General features: G+C 37.8%; 1 protein-coding gene across 7 annotated transcripts in view; it reads left to right on the plus strand.

Annotated features, from left to right (window-relative positions):
• Positions 1 to 21,177, plus strand: part of ATRX (ATRX chromatin remodeler) — a 237,956-nt gene that overhangs the window by 37,908 nt on the left and 178,871 nt on the right. For all 7 annotated transcript variants that reach the window (XM_081222784.1, XM_081222780.1, XM_081222782.1 and 4 more), the window contains one exon: positions 15,324 to 15,436. In XM_081222784.1, the coding sequence (XP_081078910.1) occupies positions 15,421 to 15,436 (16 nt within the window). In that variant the 5' untranslated portion in view covers positions 15,324 to 15,420. The remainder of the gene's footprint in view (positions 1 to 15,323; positions 15,437 to 21,177) is intronic.

The following is a 21,177-nucleotide window of genomic DNA, read 5'->3' on the forward strand; positions in this document are numbered from 1 at the left end:
AAAGTGATATTTTACTACCTCTACATTTAACATACGTTGGGCACTTCTAAACATCTAGATGGACTAGATGTTTCAAATAAGGACTTAATTTGTCCACTATATACAGAGCAATACTGAATGAACTGCACACATGTAACAGTTATAATCTGGAAGTGTCTTCAAAATACCAGCATTCTAGCCATTCTAAGACCAACCCCCTTCTCTCTCTCCCCCCTCCACCAACCCAGAGGGCTATCATGCTCAAATTTTCAGAAGACAGTCTTTCCTAGAAATTTTAACACAAAATGTACAAAATGTATTATTTACTAACTCTATTTTTGTCATACACTGGCAACCTCTTTAACATCTAGAAAGACTAGGTGTTGTAAATTAGGACTCATTTGTCCATTATACACATTATATACACAGCAAAGTGAAACAAAATGCAGGAACATAAAAAAGACAATGGTTAATCTTGCCTCACTGTAAACACACTGGCACAGAGCTCTTTGCACTTCCTTCTCCTCCCCCCGACCTTGAACCAGTGCACAAACAAACACAGTGCATACTGCGTACTGTTCGAAAAGGTGGTTTGGCGACCCCTGCCCCCCCAAAAGAACATTTCATACGAATTTTAACAAAAAGATATTTACAAAATGTATTTTTACTATCTCTACTTTGAACATATATCAGGCACTTTAGAACATCTAGAAAGACTAGATATTTCAAAAAAGTACTTACTGTCAACTACATATACAGTAGTAAGGAGTAAAATGCACACACAAAACAATGATTCTAATATGCAAATGTCTTCTAACTGTGACCAGTCTGGCACAGAACCTTCTTTTCTTCCTCCTCAACGTCTTCCATTCCATGTCCTCTAACCCACTGAACAAACGTGGACCTCTGTGGCTCCTGATGTCACCTCTAGAGGTGGTCAAACAACTCCATTTCGAAAAGTCATTTCCAGAAGACATTTCTTTTCTACGTTTTTTTTAAAGAAACAAATGGGCATTTACAAGACATGTGACTTTAACTCTATCATACGTCGGCAACCTCTTCACATCTAGAAGGCCTATATGTAGCGAAAAGTTTTCTTTCGAAAGGTTGGGGGGAAAGTTGAGAGCAGCTTTTTCATATTATATACACAGGCCTTCTATAAACGGCCAGTAAATCTTCCCAAAGGGTGGCTGGCACTTCCTATTGGCCGCATGTGGTACTTTATTCTACCATTTCTATCTTCCGACATCGAGGTCTTGGTAGAACGATGACCAACCGCCCGATGACCCGCTAATGTCCTACCCGTTGTCCAACGAGGCTCCGCTCACCTTCCGGGCCCGTTAAGGCCTTTGTCTGTCGTTGTCCGGACGAGGTGAGGTCTCGTCCAACTGGGGCAGAGAGGTCACCTCAGGTCCCGGATCTGCGCGGGCTCCAAGGCCTAATGGTCGCTGAGCTGGCGTCCACGTAGACCCCCCTTCCCGGGCCCTTGAGGCTCTAACAGCCCTCCACGGCATTCCAGTGGCCGCCATTCTTCTCGCCCTGCCACGCCCGACGCCCAAAGGCGCCACGTCCTTGGTGGTCTGCCGGAGGCTTCGCCTAACCCCTGCAGCGTGGGGTCAAGAGACCCGGCAGTAGGTGGGATCTGGGCTCCGAGGGGCCGCCGCCATTAGGTCGCGGAGTTGGTGGTGGGGGAGCAGTTCGTTGCTGCTCCCAGGCTCGGGCCCTGCCAGTGGGCGGCTGCGGCGAGGGCTCTGGGGCTCGGCAAGACGCAGCCTGAGCCTGTCCCGGGGGCCCCCCCAGTTCTCCTGCCGACCAGAGGCCGGAGGGCCTGGAGGGCCCCGGGCTAGAAGGCCACGATCCGCTTCTTACCGTGCTCTCTGCCAGAACTCTAGTAGTTTCTTTTGGTGGCATCTTTATGATTTTCTATGTTGGGATGATCCTAATTAAGTCAATGCTTGGAAATAGTTGCATGCAAATTGTGTGTGATAGAGATAATAGAATACAGTAATGAAAAAAAGAAGTATTGTGAAGATTTGCTCATCGAACTGAGCTTGTTTAACAAGCTAGTTCCTCTCTAAAGTGATGTTGCAATTTTTATGATACCTTTTCATAATCCTAGTACAGGTTACATTGTTCATAATGCATTCTCAGTTGAAGACAGTCTGAGTTTTTCTACCAACAGCTGTAGTTTCTTCAAACTTCTCTCCCAGTTTTCAAGAAAACTGTTTTCAAGGTGCTTTCAGTTTTTGTGGTGAGAGATTTGCTGTCAGAAGTGATGACACAGTCTGACTTGGCCATTGCATCCATCTTTCACAGTGCCAATTCCACTCCTCTTGCCTTCATGTATTCCTCAAAGTCTTTACTCTTCCTTCATATATTCATCAAAGCCATTTTCCTATTAGCTGCTGAATGGTAGCCATGGTTGGCCTTGGAAACAGTGTCTTGTGTGGGAAGCAGGGCACTTGGTCCTGGGAGGGGTGCTTTGCCTTACCCCTTCTAACCCCTGACCCCCATTCTCCTGAGCCAGGAGGTGCAAACTAGCTCCACTCAGGACTCCTCAGGTACTTCCTGCAAGCTAAGTTGCTTTATTATTAAAATAATATGTTAGTTAAAATTAATTACATTTCCTTCAGACTTTAAGTTATTAGAGTATTGTAGCTAAAGCTTAAGTTCCATTTGAACTATTTTCTGATGTATCTATATTGATACAAATGGCTCTAGTTCATTCATTTAATTCATATATGGTCATCCGTCTGGTGAATGTATAATCTGTCTATCCGTTTTTTTATGGATAATTAGGTTATTTTCAAATTTTCTCTAGTACAAACAGTACTGCAGTTTGTACATGTCTTCATTCATAGCTTTAGTGGCCACACACTGCACGAGCTTTGTTTTAATATTTGCCTGATATATCAAATATCTTTTAAAAATTTACTGTTTTAGTCAGTTTTAAGGGTACAATTCAGTGGCATTAACTACATTGGCAGTCCTTTGTAACCATCCACACTCTCCATTTCCAGATCTTTTTCATCATCTCCAAAACAGAAACTCTGTACCCATTAAACAATAACTCTGCATTCCCTCCCCGCTCCAGCCCTGTATTGTGCTTTCTGTCTCTGTGAATTTGACTACTCTAGGACCCTCATCTAAGTGGAATTATACAATGTTTCTCCTTTTGTTGTGCCTGGCTTATTTTAGTTAGTATAATGTTTTCAAAGTTCATCTGTGGTGTAGCATGTATCAGAATTTCATTCTTTTTTAGGGAATATCATTCCTTTTATACCGTGTGTATTGGGTTGGCCCAAAGGTTTGTTCAGTTTTTTCTGTAAGATGGTTCTAGTAGCACTTAGTTGTCTTTAACTTCATTTGAAACAATTTTGTTAGATTGTATTGTGACAGCTGTCATATTAGCATGCATTCAAAAAAAGACATCAAAATTGGTGAATTTTTTGGTAGCCATTTTAATATCGAACATGGATAAAAAAGCAACATTTTTGGTATAATATGCTTTATTATTTCAAGAAAGGTAAAAATGCAAGTGAAATGCACAAAAAGATATGTTCAGTGTATGGAGAAGGTGCTGTGACTGATCGAATGTGTCAAAAGTGGTTTGTGAAGTTTCGTGCTAGAGATTTCTTGCTGGATGATGCTCCCCGGTCAGGTAGGCCAGTTGAAGTTGACAGTGAGCAAATCGAGACATTAATTGAGAACAATCAACGTTTCACCACATGGGAGATAGCTGACATACTCAAAATGTCCAAATCAAGCGTTGAAAATAATTTGCACCAGCTTGGTTATGTGAATTGCTTTGATGTTTGGATTCCACATAACTTAAGCAAAAAAAAAAAAACCCTTGACTGTGTTTCCACGTGCGATTCTCTACTTAAACGTAACGAAAATGTTCCATTTTTAAAACAAATTGTGACAGGCCATAAAAAGTAGATACTGTATAGTAATGTGGAACAGAAGAGATCGTGGGGCAAGCGAAATGAACCACCACCAGCCACACCAAAGGTCAGTCTTCATCCAAAGAAGGTGATGTTGTGTATATGGTGGGATTGGAAGGGAGTTCTCTATTATGAGCTCCTTCCGGAAAACCAAACAATTAATTCCAACAAGTTCTGCTTCCAGTTAGACCAACTGAAAGCAGCACTCGACAAACAGCGTCCAGAATTAGTCAACAGAAAATGCATAATCTTCCATCAGGATAACACAAGCCAGCATGTTTCTTTGATTACCAGATAAAAACTGTTACAGCTTTCCTGGGAAGTTCTGATTCATCTGCTGCATTCACCAGACATTGCACCTTCGGATTTGCATTTATTTTGATCTTTACAAAATTCTCTTAATGGAAAAAATTTCAATTCTCTGGAAGACTGTAAAAGGCACGTGGAACAGTTCTTTGCTCAACAAGATAAAAAGTTTTGGGAAGATGGAATTATAAGGTTGCCTGAAAAATGTCAGAAGATAGTGGAACAAAATGGTGACTACGTTGTTCAATAAAGTTCTTGGTGAAAATGAAAAATATGTATATTAAATTTTACTTATCCATTCATCTGTTGTTGATGGATATATTGGTTATTTTCCCTTTTTGGCTCTTGTGAATAATGCTGTTACGAACATTGATGTATAAGTATCTGTTTGGGTCCCAGCTTTCATTTCTTTTGGTATATACTTAGAAGTAGAATTACTGGATCATATGGCAGTTCTATGTTTATCTTTTTGAGGTACTGCTATACTGTTTTTCCACAGTGGGTGCACCATTTGATATTCCTAACAGCATCACACTCAGGGTTCCAGTTTCTCCACATCCTCACCAACACTTGTTATTTTCTTTACTCTTTTTTTTGCGTGGGTGGGGGTTAATAGCCTCTTAACGGGTGTGAAGTGTTATCTCATTATGGTTCTAATTTGTATTTCCCTAATGACTAGTGATGTAGAACATCCTTTTGTGTGTTTATTGGTTATTTGTATGTCTTCTTTGGAGAAATGTCTATTCAAGTCCTTTGCCCATTAAATTTTTTTTTGTTGAACTGCATATTTTATTTTATTTTTTATTGAAGTATGTTGATTTAAAATACTGTGCTACTTTCAGGTGTACAGAAAAGTGATTCAATTTTACATATACATACACATATATATGTGTGCATATAATGGGTTGCCCAAAATGTTCCTTCAGTTTTTAAGTAAAAATAAAAGACACATTTTTCATTTTCACCAAGAACTGTATTGAACAACGTAGTCACCGTTTTGTTCCACTACCGTCTGCCATTTTTCAGGCAACTTCATAATTCTGTCTTCCCAAAACTTTTTATCTTTTTGAGCAAAGAACTGTTCCATGTGCCTTTTACAGTCTTGCAGGGAACTGAAATTATTTCCATTAAGACAATTTTGTAAAGACCGAAATAAATGGAAATCTGAAGATTCAATATCTGGTGAATGCAGTGGATGAATCAGAACTTCCCAGCCAAGTTATAACAGTTTTTGCCTCGTCATCAAAGAAACATGCTGGATTGCGTTATCCTGATGGAAGATTATGCGTTTTCTGTTGACTAATTCTGGATGCTTTTTGTCGAGTGCCGCTTTCAGTTGGTCTAACTGGGAGCAGAACTTGTTGGAATTAATCGTTTAGTTTTCCGGAAGGAGCTCATAATAGAGGACTCCCTTCCAATCCCACCATATACACAACATCACTTTCTTTGAATGAAGACTGACCTTTGGTGTGGCTAGTGGTGGTTCATTTCGCTTGCCCCACAATCTCTTCTGTTCTACATTGTTGTACAGTATCTACTTTTCATTGCCTGTCACAATTTGTTTTAAAAATGGAACATTTTCATTACGTTTAAGTAAAGAATCGCATGTGGAAACACCATCAAGAAGGTTTTTTTTCGCTTAAATTATGTGGAACCCAAACATCAGAGCAATTCACATAACCAAGCTGGTGCAAATGATTTTCAACGCTTGATTTGGACATTTTGAGTATGTTGGCTATCTCCCACGTGGTATAATGTTGATTGTTCTCAATTAATGCCTTGATTGCTATCAACTTCAACTGGCCTACCCGATCCTGGAGCATCATCCAGCAAGAAATCTCTAGCAGGAAACTTCGTAGATCACTTTTGACACATTTGATCAGTCACAGCACCTTCTCCATACACAGAACATATCTTTTTGTGCATTTCAGTTGCATTTTTACCTTTCTTGAAATAATAAAGCATATTATGCAAAAAATGTTGCTTTTTTATCCATGTTTGATATTAAAATGGCTACCAAAAAATTCACCAATTTTAGTAAGTCTTTTTTTGAATGCATGCTGATACGATAGCTGTCACAATACAGTCTAACAAAATTGTTTTGAATGAAGTTGAAGGTGACTAAGTGCTAGTAGAGCCATCTTATGCAAAAAACAGAATGAACTCTTTGGCCAACCCTATATGTGTACATGTGTATGTATATATATATTATTTTTGAGATTCTTTTCCATTATAGGTTATTACAAGATATTAAGTATTGTTCCCTGTGCTATACAGTAAATCCTTGTTGTTTGTTTTATATATAGTGGTATGTATCTCATAATCCCATACTCCTAATTTATCCCTCCCCCTTACCCTTTGGTAACCATAAGTTTGTTTACTATGTCTGTGGGTTTTTTTCTATGTTATATTTAGATTCATTTCTATTGTTTTTTAGATTTCACACAAACATAGTATTATATAATATTAGCCCTTTTCTGTCTCTGTATGATAATCTGTAGCTCCATCCATGTTGCTGCAAATGGCATTATTTCATTCCTTTTTTATGGCTGAGTAATATACCATTGTGTATATATACCACATGTTCTTTATCCATTCATCTGTTGATGGACAATTAGCCATGTCTTGGCTATTGTAAATTGGCCTTTTATGAGCATTGTGCTGCATGTGTGTTTTTGAATTAGAGTTTTCGTCTTTTCCAGATATATGTCCAGGAGTGGGATTGGTGGATTGTATGGTAACTGTAGTTTTAGTTTTTGAAGGAACCTCCATACTGTTTTTTATAGTGGCTGCACCAGTTTACATTCGCACCATCAGTATAGGAAGGTTCCTTTTTCTCCACATCCTCTCCAGCATTTACTATTTGTAGACTTTTGCTGATGGCCATTCTGACTGGTGTGAGGTGATACCTCATTGCAGTTTTGATTTGCTTTTCTCTAATAATTAGCAACGTTGAGCATCTTTTCATGTGCCTGTTGTCCATTTCTTTTTTTGAGAAATGTCTGTTTAGGTCTTCTGCTCATTTTTTGATTGGGTTGTTTGTTTTTTTTCTATTGAGTCGTATGAGCTGTTTGTATGTTTTTGACATTAATCCCTTGTTGGTCGCATCACATGCACATATTTTTTCTGAGTCCATAGGTTTTCTTTTTACTTTGTTCATGGTTTCCTTTGTTGTGTAAAAGGTTTTACGTTTGATTAGGTCCCATTTTATTATTTTTGTTTTTATTTCTATTGCCTTGGCAGACTGACCTAAGAAAATATTGGTATGATTTATGTCAGAGAATGTTTTACCTATGCTCTCTTCTAGGAGTTTTATGGTCTTGTGTCTCATGTTTAGGTCTTTATTTTACATTTTTTTTGGTATATGGTACGAGGGAATGTTCTAACTTCATTGATTTACATGAGGTTGTCCAGCTTTCCAAACACCACTTGTTGAAGAGACTGTCTTTTCTCCATTGTATATTCTTGCCTCCTTTGTTGAAGGTTGACTGACCCTAGGTGTGTGGGTTTATTTCTGGGCTCTCTGTTGTGTTACATTAATCTATATGTCTGTTTTTGTGCCAATACCACACCGTTTTTATTACTGTAGCTTTATAGTATCGTTTGAAATTTGGGAGAGTTATGCCTCCAGCTTTATTCTTTTCCCTTAGGATTTCTTTGGCAATTCCAGGTCTTTTGTAGTTCCCTGTTACTTTTAGGATTATGCGGTCTAGTCCTGTGAAGAATGTCATGGGTAATTTTATAAGGATCGTATTAAATCTGTAGATTGCTTTGGATAGTATGGCCATTTTACCAATATTTATTCTTCCAAACCAAGAGCATGGAATATCTTTCCATTTCTTTGAGTCAACTTCAGTTTCCTTTTTCCTAGTTCTCAGTTTCCTTTTTCCGTGTTTTATAGTTCTCAGGGTATAGGTCATTGGCCTCCTAGGTTTTTTTCCTAGGTATTTTATTTTTTTGTATGCTATTATGTCATATTATTTATTTTTAAAAATTATCTTAATTTTAAGTTTTGTTTATTTCTTTGGCTGCACCGTTCAGTTTGCAGGATCTTAGTTTCAGAACAGGAATTGAACCCAGGCCATGGCAGTGAAAGCACTGAGTCCTAACCATTGGACCACTTGGGAACTTCTTGGATGCTATTTTAAATCGGATTTTTTTTACTTTCTCTTTCTGATATTTCATCGTTAGTGTAAAGAAGTGCAACAGATTTCTTTTTTCTTTTTTTAAAAAAATTATTTATTTATTTGGCTGGATCAGGTCTTAGTTGCAGCATGTGGGATCTTCATTGCCGTGTGCGGGATCTTCATTGTGGCGTGCAGGATCTTTAGTTGCAGCATGCAGGATCTTTTTAGTTGCAGCATGTGGGATCTAGTTCCCTGACCAGGGATCGAACTGGGGCCCCCTGCATTGGGAGCGCAGAGTCTTAGCCACTGGACCACCAGGGAAGTCCCCAGAAATGCAATAGCTATCTGTATATTAATCTTGTATCTTTCTACCTTGCTCAATTCATTTATTAGTTCTAATAGTGTTTTTTGTGGCCTCTTTAGGAATATTTGTATAGAGTATCATGTCATCTGCACATAATCACAGTTTTACCTCTTCCCTTCCAATTCGGATACCTTTTATTTCTTTTCCTTATCTGATTGCTGTGCCTTTGCCCATTTTTGTATTTGGTTGTTTGGTTTTCTTGTAGTTGAGTTATAGGATTTCTTTATGTTTTCTGGTTATCAGTACCATTTCAGATATATGATTCAGAAATACTTTCTCCCATTTTGTGGATTGTCTTTTTTTCTCTTGATAGTGACCTTTGATGCACAAAAGTTTTTCATTTTGATGAAATCCAGTTTATTTTTTTGTTGTTGTCTGTGCTTTTGGTATCATATTCAAGAAAGCATGACCAAATCCAATGTCATGAAGATTCCCCCTCTATTTTCTTTAAAGAGTTTCATAGTTTTAGCTACTATTTTTAGGTCTTTGATGTATCTTGAGTTAATTTTCATATGTGGTGTGAAGCAGGCATCCACTTTATTCTTTTGCATTTGGTTATTCATTTTTTCCAGCACCCCCTGTTGAAAAGACTGTCCTTTTCTCATTGAATGTTGTTGATACCCTTCTTGAAAATCAGTTGACCACATATATGCAAGGCTTTATTTCTGGGTTCTCTATTCCATTGTTCTATATGATTGTCCTTTTGCCAATACCATACTGTTTTGACTATTTTAGCTCTGCAGTTAGTTTTTTTTAAATTTAAATATAGTTGATTTCCCATATTGTGTTAGTTTCAGGTTTACAGGAAGGTAGTTCAGTTTATATATATATATATTTTTTTTCAGATTATTTTCCATTATAGGTTATTACATGATATTGAATGTAGTTCTCTGTGTTATACCGTAAATCCTTGTTGCTTTTGCAGTTAGTTTTGAAGTCAGGAATTGTGAGTTCTTTAATTTTGTTGTATTTCACAACTGTTTTGGCTGTTCAAGATTCTTTGAGATTCATCGTGAATTTTAGGATGGAATTTACTATGTCTGTGAAATAACTGTTGGAATTTTGATAGGAGTTGAATTGAATCTCTAGATCACTTTGGGTAGTATTGTCATCTTAACAATATTAATTTGTGTCTTTAATTTCTTTCAGCAGTGAAAGTATTGCTGTTTTGCAGCTCTCCATAAGTCTTTCAACTCCTTGGTTAAATTTATTCTTAAATACTTAATTCTTCTTGATGCTATTGTAAATGGCATTGTTTTTTTAATTTCCTTTTTGGATTGTTCATTGTTAGTGTGGAAAAATGCAGCTGATTTTTGCATGTGAATTTTGTATTCACCAACTTTACTGAATTTGTGTATTAACTGTTAAGAATTTTTTGTGGTATCTTTAAGGTTTTGTACATGTAAGATGTCATCTGTGGACAAAGATAAGTTTACTGTTCCTTTCCAGTTTGGATTATAATATGCTATTTTAAACAGTTGTTAAGTGAACAAAAATGTAAAGTTAATTACCAATGATTTGTTTATTAAAAAGACCATTTTTGGTCAGTATACTCATGAACATATGTCCAAATTTTAGAGCCTCTATATGGTCCATTGCTAGAAGACAGCCACCCATCTGTGTGAGCAGGTAGATGAATGGGGGAAAATGAAAAATAGTTTTTGTTTTGTTTTTGTTTGGCCATGCCATGAGGCTCGTGGGATACTAGTTCCCCAAACAGGGATTGAACTTGTGCCCACAGTAGTGAAAGTGCTGTGTCCTAACCACTGGCCAACCAGGGAATTCCCGAAAAATAGTTTAGGATGTTACCATTGTGGAAGACTGGGTAATGCATACACAGGATCTTTCTTACAATTGCATGTGAATCTATGATTATCTCAGAATGAAAAGTTTAATTTAAAAAAGGCTAGCTCCTTTACACATATACTTCTTCAAATAATGCAAAAGAGGTGAAACACTAGTAATTGTTAGAACTCCACATTTCTCATGGAAGAAATGTTGTAAAACATTCAGGGTGAAGAAAATGGCCCATAGTTAAAAACACTGACATTAGTACTTAAAACTTGTCTGAAATCCAGTCATTTATGATATGGTTAGGTTACATTAGGAATTTAGAATTTTTTTGGTCCTCTTGAAGATAGGTAGATTAGATGTCATTGGTCATTTACATCAAACCCATGTTGTAATTGTGTGTTTGTGAGTATGAAGGCTGATCAGATTCTTCTTCAGTCAAGATTTTTAACTACTCTTAAGGATCATTTTAAGGACTTATACCTAGAATCTAGAATTAAGTAATGTATAGTACTGATGGAGTAAGCTTCACATTTTGGTGGAGGAGGAACAGAGTGACAGCCACGTCTGGGTTTAATAAAAATAACTTAGAATAGTTCACAATTATAAAACTGATAAGTTAATGTGTGCAGTTTTGCCTTAGGAAAAGATCCTTCATTTTACAAAAGGGTTGATAAGTGTTGTCTTTTAAATAGTTTATTTGGTGTGTTTAAAATATCATTTCCACAAATAAGACTTAATTCCAAGGACCATCTCCAATGTATGACTCTAGAAATGAGGCAGATTTTAAAAGCTGACATCAGAGCTTTTATAAATGAATGAATATTTCCCTTCTAAATAGTCACCCTTGGAGGCCATACTGAAACCAATGATGATGTCATTCCTGAGGATACTTCAAGAACTCTCCTTTTGTAACCAATGTAGAAGACATGCAAGAAATTAAGTCTTCAGGAATACTTTGGATTTTGGCAAAAACTAATTTTAATGCACCTGATAATCTTTCATTATTCACCATACTTGACTCTAAATGACATTTGGCTATTTCCAAATATCACATCTGCCCTTAGAGAAGATTTTTCAAATGAATGGGCCAATTTTTTAAGTATCAATTTTTTTTTCACCATTGGACTTCTAGCTGGTCTCATAATGTATAATATTATACAAATATGTTCATTCCTAAGAATGCCGTCCTTCAGAGAACAGAAAAGTTCTGATTGTATCCTCTTGTTTTAATTTTTGCATATTGAGGTACTATTAATGGGCTGCATTGATTTATCCATAGTCTTGACCTTGTTCAGCTACAGTATAAATTCATGTGATAGCTGGCTTTGTGGTTGGATTGCTGTGAATTCTAGGAATGAGTGTGATAATCATCATTATGCTGGTTTGCTGTACTCTTTCATTTCTAAAGTACAATGCTTTTGCTGTTTGGTAATCTGTTGATGGAACAAGATGTAGAATGACATCATCCATTCTTATTTTTAAATTTTGGTTACCAGAAATATTGTGTGCCATTGGTTGACATGTAGCATCTTTTCCTCTGGTTCCATTATCTAATTGAAGATTAAGGATACTGAGTGACTTGATGATAATTTGTTTGTACATCTGACTCATTTCCAAAGGAAGGTTATGGCAAAAAGTAGAAACCATACCCTCTTTTGGTACCTATATTCTAGAGTCAAGTTTGTTTCAAGATTATTTAAAACAACCCTCTCCACCAAAAAAAACCAAAATCCCACACACAATGTCTAGTTGCAGTATGCCTGTTAATTTCATTTCTTTTTCGTTCACTAAATATCTTGGGATCTTCCTAACCAAATGTAGAAAAACGGTACAGAGGGGCCACTGGGTTTGGAGCCCAGCACCCTGCTTGAATCAGGGTGGTATCTGGCCCATGAAGGGCTGACCAAGATGTTACCTGTTTCTTAATGTTTGTTTTTTTTTTTTTTTTTTTTTTTGCGGTACATGGGCCTCTCACTGTTGTGGCCTCTCCCGTTGCGGAGCACAGGCTCCAGACGCACAGGCTCAGTGGCCATGGCTCACCGGCCCAGCCGCTCCACGGCATGTGGGATCTTCCCGGACCGGGGCACGAACCCGTGTCCCCTGCATCGGCAGGTGGACTCTCAACCACTGCGCCATCAGGGAAGCCCTGTGTCTGCATTTTTTAGCACAAAGTTTCCAATGTTCATCCATGCTTAGTATAGATGAATATTTCATTCCTTTTAATTGGGGTATAATATCCCATTGTCTCTTCATCAGTTGATGGATATTTGGGTACTTTTCACTTTTTGGCTGTTACGAATATTGCTGCTATGAACTTTGCTGTATAGTTTTTTGAGTGTGGGCATATGTTTTCTTTCTCTTGGGTATATATTTAGGAGTCGAATTGCTGGGTTATTTGGTAACTCTGCGTTTAACTTTTTGAATTACTACTAAAATGTTTTTCGTACTGACTGTCCCATTTTACATTCCCACCGGCAGTGTATGTGAGTTCCAGTTTCTTTCCATCCTTGCCAACCCTTATTTTTAAAAAATTATTATGATATCCATTCTAAAGAGTGTAAAATAGTATCTCATTTTGGTTTTGATTTATATTTTGCTCTAATGATGAATAATCTTGAGCATTTTTTCATGTGCTTCCTATTTGTGTACATTCTTAGAATTATATATCTAACTTATTTTTTTTATCGAGGTAGAGTTGACTTACAATGTTGTGTTGATTTCTGCTGCACAGCAAAGTGATTCAGTTATACATATATATACATTCTTTTTTAAAAATATTCTTTTCCATTATGGTCTATCATAGGATATTGAATATAGTTCTCTGTGCTATACAGTAGGACCTTGTTTGTTCATTCTATATATAAAATCTTACATCTGCTACCCCCAACCTCCCACTCTATCCCCCCCCCAACGCCCTCCCCCTTGACAACCACCAGTCTGCTCTCTATGTCTGTGATTCTGTTTTTGTTTCATACATAGGTTCATTTATGTCATATTTTAGATTCCACATATAAGTGATATCACGTGGTATTTGTCTTTCTCTTCCTGAGTTACTTCACTTAGTATGGTGATCTCTAGTTGCATGCGTGTTGCTGCAAATGGCATGATTTTGTTCTTTTTTATGGCTAAGTAGTATTTCATTGTATATATGTACCACATTTTCTTTATCCTTTCATCTGTCAGTGGACATTTAGGTTGTTCCCATGTTTTGGCTATTCTGAATAATGCTGCTATGAACATAGGGATGCATGTACCTTTTAGAATTATAGTTTTGTCTGGATATATGCCCAAGAGTAGGATTGCTGGATCATATGGTAATTCTATTTTAGTTTTCTGAGGAACCTCCATACTGTTTTCCACAGTGGCTGCACCAACTTATATTCCTACCAACAGTGTAGGAGGGTTCCCTTTTCTCCACACCCTCTCCATCATTTGTTATTTGTAGACTTTTTAATGGTGGCCATTCTGACTGGTATGAGGTGGTATTGCATTGTAGTTTTGATTTACATTTCTCTAATAATTAGCGATGTTGAGCATCTTTTCATGTGCCTGCTGGCCATCTGTATGTCTTCTTTGGAGAAATGTCTATTTAGGTCTTCTGCCCGTTTTTCAGTTGGGTTGTTTGGTTTTTTGTTGTTGAGTTGTTGTATATCTAAGTTCTTTAAAACCCATTTCAAATTGGGTTTACCTTTTTACTGTTTAATTGTAAGAATTCTTTACATTATTAAAAGGGTATATATTTTATAAAAGGATTATTAATGCCTTTTCAGATATATGATTTGAAAATAGTTGTCATCAGCTGTGTGGGTTGTCCCTTCACTTTCTTGATGATATCTTTTTCAGAAGTTTTGAATTATAATGAAATCAGTTTTATCTATTTTCTTTCTTGCTTTTAAGTTTAGGAAATCTTTTATTAGAAATGGGGTATATGTTTATTTTCTTCATTTTAAACTTTTAACTTTTTATAACCCTGTTTTTGGATTACAGATACACTTATTATGTAACTTAATAGGATATGCTGTAATAATTTAGTTACATAAATATTTCCATGGGAATCTGTGAGCTCTTCTAGGTCCTGTTCTATGTTTTATTCATCTTAGTGTTTGTCATTTATACATTTATTCTGTTCTAAGCAGAAAATAGAATAATAAACAAAAGAACTACTGAAGGCTTCCAGAGACTAAGTGCTCAGGAAATATATTTGATAAATTACTGGATTATAATTTTAAATGATGTAGAGCAAAATCTCATACTACCAGCATTTTCCTTGAATAGTACTTTTTTAATTTTTTAATTTATTTTATTCAAGTATAGTTATTTTACAGTGTTAATTTCTGTTGTACAGAAAAGTGATTCAGTTATACATATATGCATATAGATGCATTCTTTTTCATATTTTCTGTTATGGTTTATCACAGTCCTTGAATTATACTTTTTTAAAATAATTTAATTTTATATTGGAGTATAGTTGATTAACAATGTGTTAGTTTCAGGTGTACAGCAAAGTTATTCAGGTATACATATATGCATATATGTACATTCTTTTTCATATTCGTTTCCATTATGGTTTATCACAGTCCTTGAATTATACTTTGATTGTAGGTAAGTGTACAGGTAGATTTTGTTACTCATGTTTTCATATCCTCAGTGAAATACAGAAAATTCATTTTCTTTAATTCTTATTTTGAGTATGCATTTTTTCAGACCACTTACAGTGTAGATATATTTTCAGTTTGTTAAACTTTATATTTAATTTAATATATGACCTGGTAAGTTAGGATATTCTTAAAATTTTTATTTTGACAGTGAAAGCAAGTTGAATACATTGGTGCAGAAGCTTCATGACTTTCTGGCACATTCATCAGAAGAATCTGAAGAAACAAGTTCTCCTCCAAGACTTGTGATGAACCAAAGCACAGGTAAATTGACAAAGGATGTGTAACATCTTCTAGTCTATTTTCCATTTATTTTTGAGCAGGTGCAGTTATTAAAGTCTTTAATAGCCCCTGTGTATCTAGTAGTTAGATAATATCTGATACTTGAGATTTTAATTCAGATAAGTAAAAAGTGTAAGGTTTTATGGTTATAGATGCTTAGAGAAGCATATACTTAGGGTTTTGTGTGTAATGGAAATGTTTTATAGAGGTGGGTGATGAATGTTAACTGTTTAAAATAGGTAGTATTAGAAGTTGTAGGAATAGTACAGAAATATATTATCCTAGAAGTTATTCATGTATTATGAGTTACATTTTTATGTTGTTTGATAACTTCTTTGAGTAGATTTGGTACATAAATTTTTTTAATAAAAAACATTTCCTTTCTACCTCCCTTTTTCCTTTTTAGAAGTATCTTGTATCATATATGATGATTACCATCATTTGTTTTGAGGTTTTTAAGGGTAGCCACATATATAAGAGGTGAATACACACACACACACACACACACACACGTACTTGCACACAAACACAATATGTACAAAAAGGGTGAAGAGCGGTAGATCACAGTGAAAAGTTCAGCCATATGTGTAATTAGAGTACCAGAAGGAGAAAAGAGAGAATGGGTCAGAAGCTGAGTTTGACGAGATATTCACTGAGCATTTTCTTTTTTGTTTTGTTTAAAGATTTATTTATTTTATTTATTTTTGGCTGTGTCAGGACTTAGTTGTGGTGTGCCGGCTCTTTCATTATGGTACTCGGGCTTCTTTCTAGCTGTGGCGTGAGGATTTTCTCTTCTCTAGTTGTGGCGCGCAGACTCCAGGGCACGTGGGCTCTGTAGTTTGCAGCATGCAGGCTCTCTTGTTGAGGTGTGCAAGCTCAGTAGTTGTGGCGCTCGGGCTTAGTTGCCCCATGGCATGTGGGATCTTAGCTCCCTGACCAGGGATCAAACCTGCATCCCCTGCATTGTAAGGCGGGTTCTTTACCACCGGACCACCAGGGAAGTCCCTCACTGAGCATTTTATAAAAGTGAAGAAAGACATCAAGCTGTAGATTCATGAAACACTGTGAACCCCACGCAGGATAAATAGAAAACTACAGCTATGAATATCATAATTAAACTCCTAAAGAACGAAAACAAAGAGAACAATCTTAGGAGCAGCCAGAGGAAAAATGTCTTTGCTTTTTGAATGTTGAATGTTTCTGAACAACAATAACACTGATAGCTCATTTGACGACAGGAATGTTAGAAGCTGGATGATGAAGAAATTATTTATTTAAAGTGACAAGTGAAAATAATTGCCAGCGTCGAAGTTTTCTCAGTGAAAACATCTTTGAAATGTGAAGGTGGAATAAAGATAAAAAGTGAGAACTTGATGTCAGCACACCGACACTAGAGGAAATACTAAAGGGTTTTCTTAAATGAGAAGGAAAATAATTCGAAATGGTGACACCAAAATACAGGAAGTTATAAATAACAATGGGAGGGATAAATAGGTGAATAAAATGAAATATGTACTTTTATCTAATCCACAGTCTGTAGTCTTAATTCATAAATTGCCCCAACAGTGTTTTCATAGGTAACTTCCCCCCCCACCAAGTCCAGGATCCAGTTGAAGATGCCACATTGTATATAGTTATTTGGTCTTTAGCCTTTTCAAATCTGAAACAAGCTGGAACCGTAACATTTTTCAAATGTACAGATATATTATTTTGGTGGTTGTCCCTCAGTGTGGATTTGTTTGATTAGTTATAATTAGATTGGGATTTTTAATTTTTGGCAGGATTGCCATGTAAGTGGCGTTATGTTCTTGTCCATACATCATATCACATGGCACGTGATATAATCTCCCCGTTTATTGGTGATGTTAACTTAGGTTATTTGGTTATGGTTGTTTTTCTAGGTTAAGCCACTGTAAAGGTATGATTTATTCCTTTGTAACTAATAAGTAATTTGTTGAAGATTACTTTGAAATTAACTTAGGTATTCTTTTTTTTTTTTTTTTTTTTTTTGACGGTACGTGGGCCTCTCACTGCTGTGGCCTTTCCCGTTGTGGAGCACAGGCTCCAGACGTGCATGCCTAGCGACCATGGCTCACAGGCCCAGCTGCACCATGGCATGTGGGATCGTCCCGGATGGGGGCACAAACCCATGTCCCCTGCATCAGCAGGCAGACCCTCAACCACTGCGCCACGAGGGAAGCCCCCTTAGGTATTCTTTTCATCATCAGAAGTTAGCTTTTATGGTTTCTTACTGCAAATTACCACAAACTAAGCAGCTTAAAACAACCCAGATTATTTATTTATTTATGGCTGCATTGGGTCTTCATTGCTGCACGTGGGCTTTCTCTAGTTGTGGCGAGCGGGGTCTACTCTTCGTTGTGGTGTGCAGGCTTCTCATTGCAGTGGCTTCCCTTGCTGCGGGGCACGGACTCCAGGACTCTAGGTGTGCAGGCTTCACTAGTTGTGGCATGTGGGCTCAGTAGTTATGACTTGCAGACTCTAGAGCGCAGGCTGAGTAGTTGTGGCACATGGGCTTAGTTGCTCTGCAGCATGTAGGGTCTTCCTGGAGCAGGGATCAAACCCGCGTCCCCCACATTGGCAGGTGGATTCTTAACCACTGCACCACCAGGGAAGTCCCAACCCAAATTTATTATCTCATAGTTCTGTAGGTTTGGAGTCCAGGTGGGTTTTGATGAGCTCTGCTCAGGGAATCACAAGGTCTAAGTCAAAGTGACAGTAAGACTATGTTCCTTTCTGGAGACTCTGTGGAAAAATCCATTTCCATGCTCATTCAGGTTGTTGGCAGAGTTCAATTCATTGTGCTTGTAGGCCTGAGGTCCCCATTTCTTGCTGACTATTGGCCAGGATCCTCTCAGCTCCTTAATTTCCTCTCACATGGCCCCCTCCATCTACAGAGACAGCAAAAACATGTTGTGTCTTCCTCATGCTTTGAATTTCTCTGACTTATACTTTTGCTTGCTTTTCTGCACCTTCTGCACGAGCTGGAGTCATTTTTCTACTTTAAAGGTCTCATGTGATTAGGTTAGACCCCCTCCTTCTCACCACTCCCCAGTGAGCTCCCATTTTTATGGTCAACTGTGCCATTTTACATAGCAAAACCTTGGGAGTGTTATTTCCTCACATTCACAGGTTCTGAAGATTTGGGATCATGAAATCTTGGGGACCATTCCTCGAAATCCTGCCTACACCACATCCATTCACGATTCTTGGCTCAATGATATGTTACTATGTTGGGTTCAAAATCATGATGTTCTGATCTATCACTCCTCCTGTGTTTTAGTTGGCATATTACTATAAGGGAGAAGGTTACATTTCTATGCTCTGTATTCATTTGTTTATATTATTATATACTAATTTTTTTCTTTTTCCATGAACATTTTCTTACTGTCATTATTTTAATATCCAAATTGTACCAGTATTGGCTAGTGGGAACCCCTTTTGTATGGCTCCTGCAGACCTTTTCACAAGTCTTCATCAACCTTGAGCACTTTCTTACTTTCTGCTCTCACAAGATGTTCATTATTTACTTTGCACTGTCCCTTCCCCAGCCCTGGAATCAGTTATTTCTCCAAGGAGTTCTGATTCCTTTTAGTGGGATATGGTATTTAGAAGGCAATATCTGGGTGTATGATGTGCTCATTGCCACCAGGATGTCTGCTTCCAGGCCCTTTAGCAGAGAAAGCCAATATATGTGTTATGTTTTCATGCATTGATATTGATACTTTTAATTTTACTTTGGACTACAGACATCATTCTAGTCTTCCTCTTTTTGTATTTTAACTTCTTACTGCAACAGAAAGAAAGGTGGCTCCCATTATCCTCAGTTTATGTACTCAGTTGATTAGTCTTCATTGTATCCACGTAGTTTCAAATTTGCAAACCAAACCATCACAATAAAGAAACCTAACTAGTGTTAAATATTTGTTTAAAGTTCCTTTTGTCTTTAGGATGAAATCATATTGTCACAGTTCTATATTCAGTAGTTAGTTGGGGAGTTCTGCTTCTGGTAGTGGCAGAGTAGCTCTGTATGGATAAACAGATATCTCTCACAGATACCAATTATTAATTCTGGCCAAAATACTGAACACAATGATGTGAGGAAACTGAACAGTGACACAAAGCAGACACAAACTGGAGTAGGGTCAACCCATGGAAGAAAGAAGTATTAATGGCTGAATTCCCAATTGTTAAACCTTTTTTCCTTAGGAAAGGTGCCAGTTAGCTCCATCAGTGGAATTTAAGCCTTGGATAGCTCTGTCCTTCTGGATATGCTGTTTGAGCTTGCAACCCCACTACTTCTGATAGCCTTCTTGTGACTAAGGTTGAACCAGCATAAAACTCAGCATTTGGTCCAAGGTGGTAGGAAGACCCTGATCTCACCCCTCCCCACAGACACACCGAATCTACAGCTACGTAAAGAGCAATGCCTCTTGCAGAAGAACTGAGGTCTGATTAAACAGCTTCTCCACAACAGATGATAAAAGGACCACATAGAGATTGGTAGGAGACAGAGAGAGAGTATTGGTGGGAACCCCACTTCAGTGTAGTGTACTGCCGTGGCGAGGGATATCACTAAGGGGCCTGTGTACAGACCCGCCTCCCCTGGGGCACAGAGAAAAAGCAGTGGTTTAAAGGGGACCTAGGGCTCCCTTGGTGGTGCAGTGGTTGGGAGTCTGCCTGCCAATGCAGGGGACACGGGTTCGTGCCCCGGTCAGGGAAGATCCCACATGCCGCGGAGTGGCTGGGCCCGTGAGCCATGGCTGCTGAGCCTGTGCGTCCAGAGCCTGTGCTCCGCAGCGGGAGAGGCCACAACAGTGAGAGGCCCATGTACCGCAAAAATAAATAAATAAATAAATAAAATAAATAAAATAAAAATAAAGGGGCCCTAGACTGTACATGAAGGAAATCCACTTACTAACCCTAGAGTGTCTGCTAAATGGGCAGGGAACTGCTGGAACTATCTCCAGTGTTGAAGGTGCTAGAGAGCACCATGTTTTGTGTTCCTCCTTTACCTTGATAGCACAAGTGGGAACATAGTCCATGTTTTCTAGCTAGCCTTCCAAGGCCACCTCAGCATACCTCTGGCCCACACAAGCTATAGGCGTCCTACCAAGGCAGCCTGAGTGTACAGTGCCCCAGGACCCCCCGGCCCATGACTTACTGGCTCCAGCCGACTTGCCAAAGCTGCCTGGCACACGCAGACTACACAGGGGATGCTCTTAACTGAGGTTATGCCTTCAAGACCGGGAGAGGTACCTGTTTTGCCTGATGTATAGAAAGAAACACAAAGTCAAACAAAATGGGGACAGAGGAATATGTTCCAAGTGAAAGAGCAGGATAAAACTGCAGAAAAAAAATCTTAATGAAATGGAGATAAGTAATTTACCTGATAATGAATTCAAAGAAATGGTCATAAAGATGCTTACCAAACTAGGGAGAAGAATGGAGGAACACAGTGAGAACTTCAACAAAGAGTTAGAAAATATAAGAAAGAAACCAGTCAGAACTGAAGAACACAATATTGGAAAATACAGTAGAGGAAATTAACAGCAGATTAGTTGATACAGTAGAACACATCAGTGATTTGGAAGACAGAATAGTGGAAATCACCCAATCAGAACAGAAAAAAAAGAATTTTTAAAAATGAGAGTTTAAGGGATCTCTGGGACATCAGGATTACTAACATTCTCATAGTAGGGGTA

The sequence above is a fragment of the Mesoplodon bidens genome (genome assembly GCF_964165515.1).
Source record: "Mesoplodon bidens genome assembly, chromosome: X".
Classification (NCBI taxonomy): Eukaryota; Metazoa; Chordata; class Mammalia; order Artiodactyla; family Ziphiidae; genus Mesoplodon; species Mesoplodon bidens.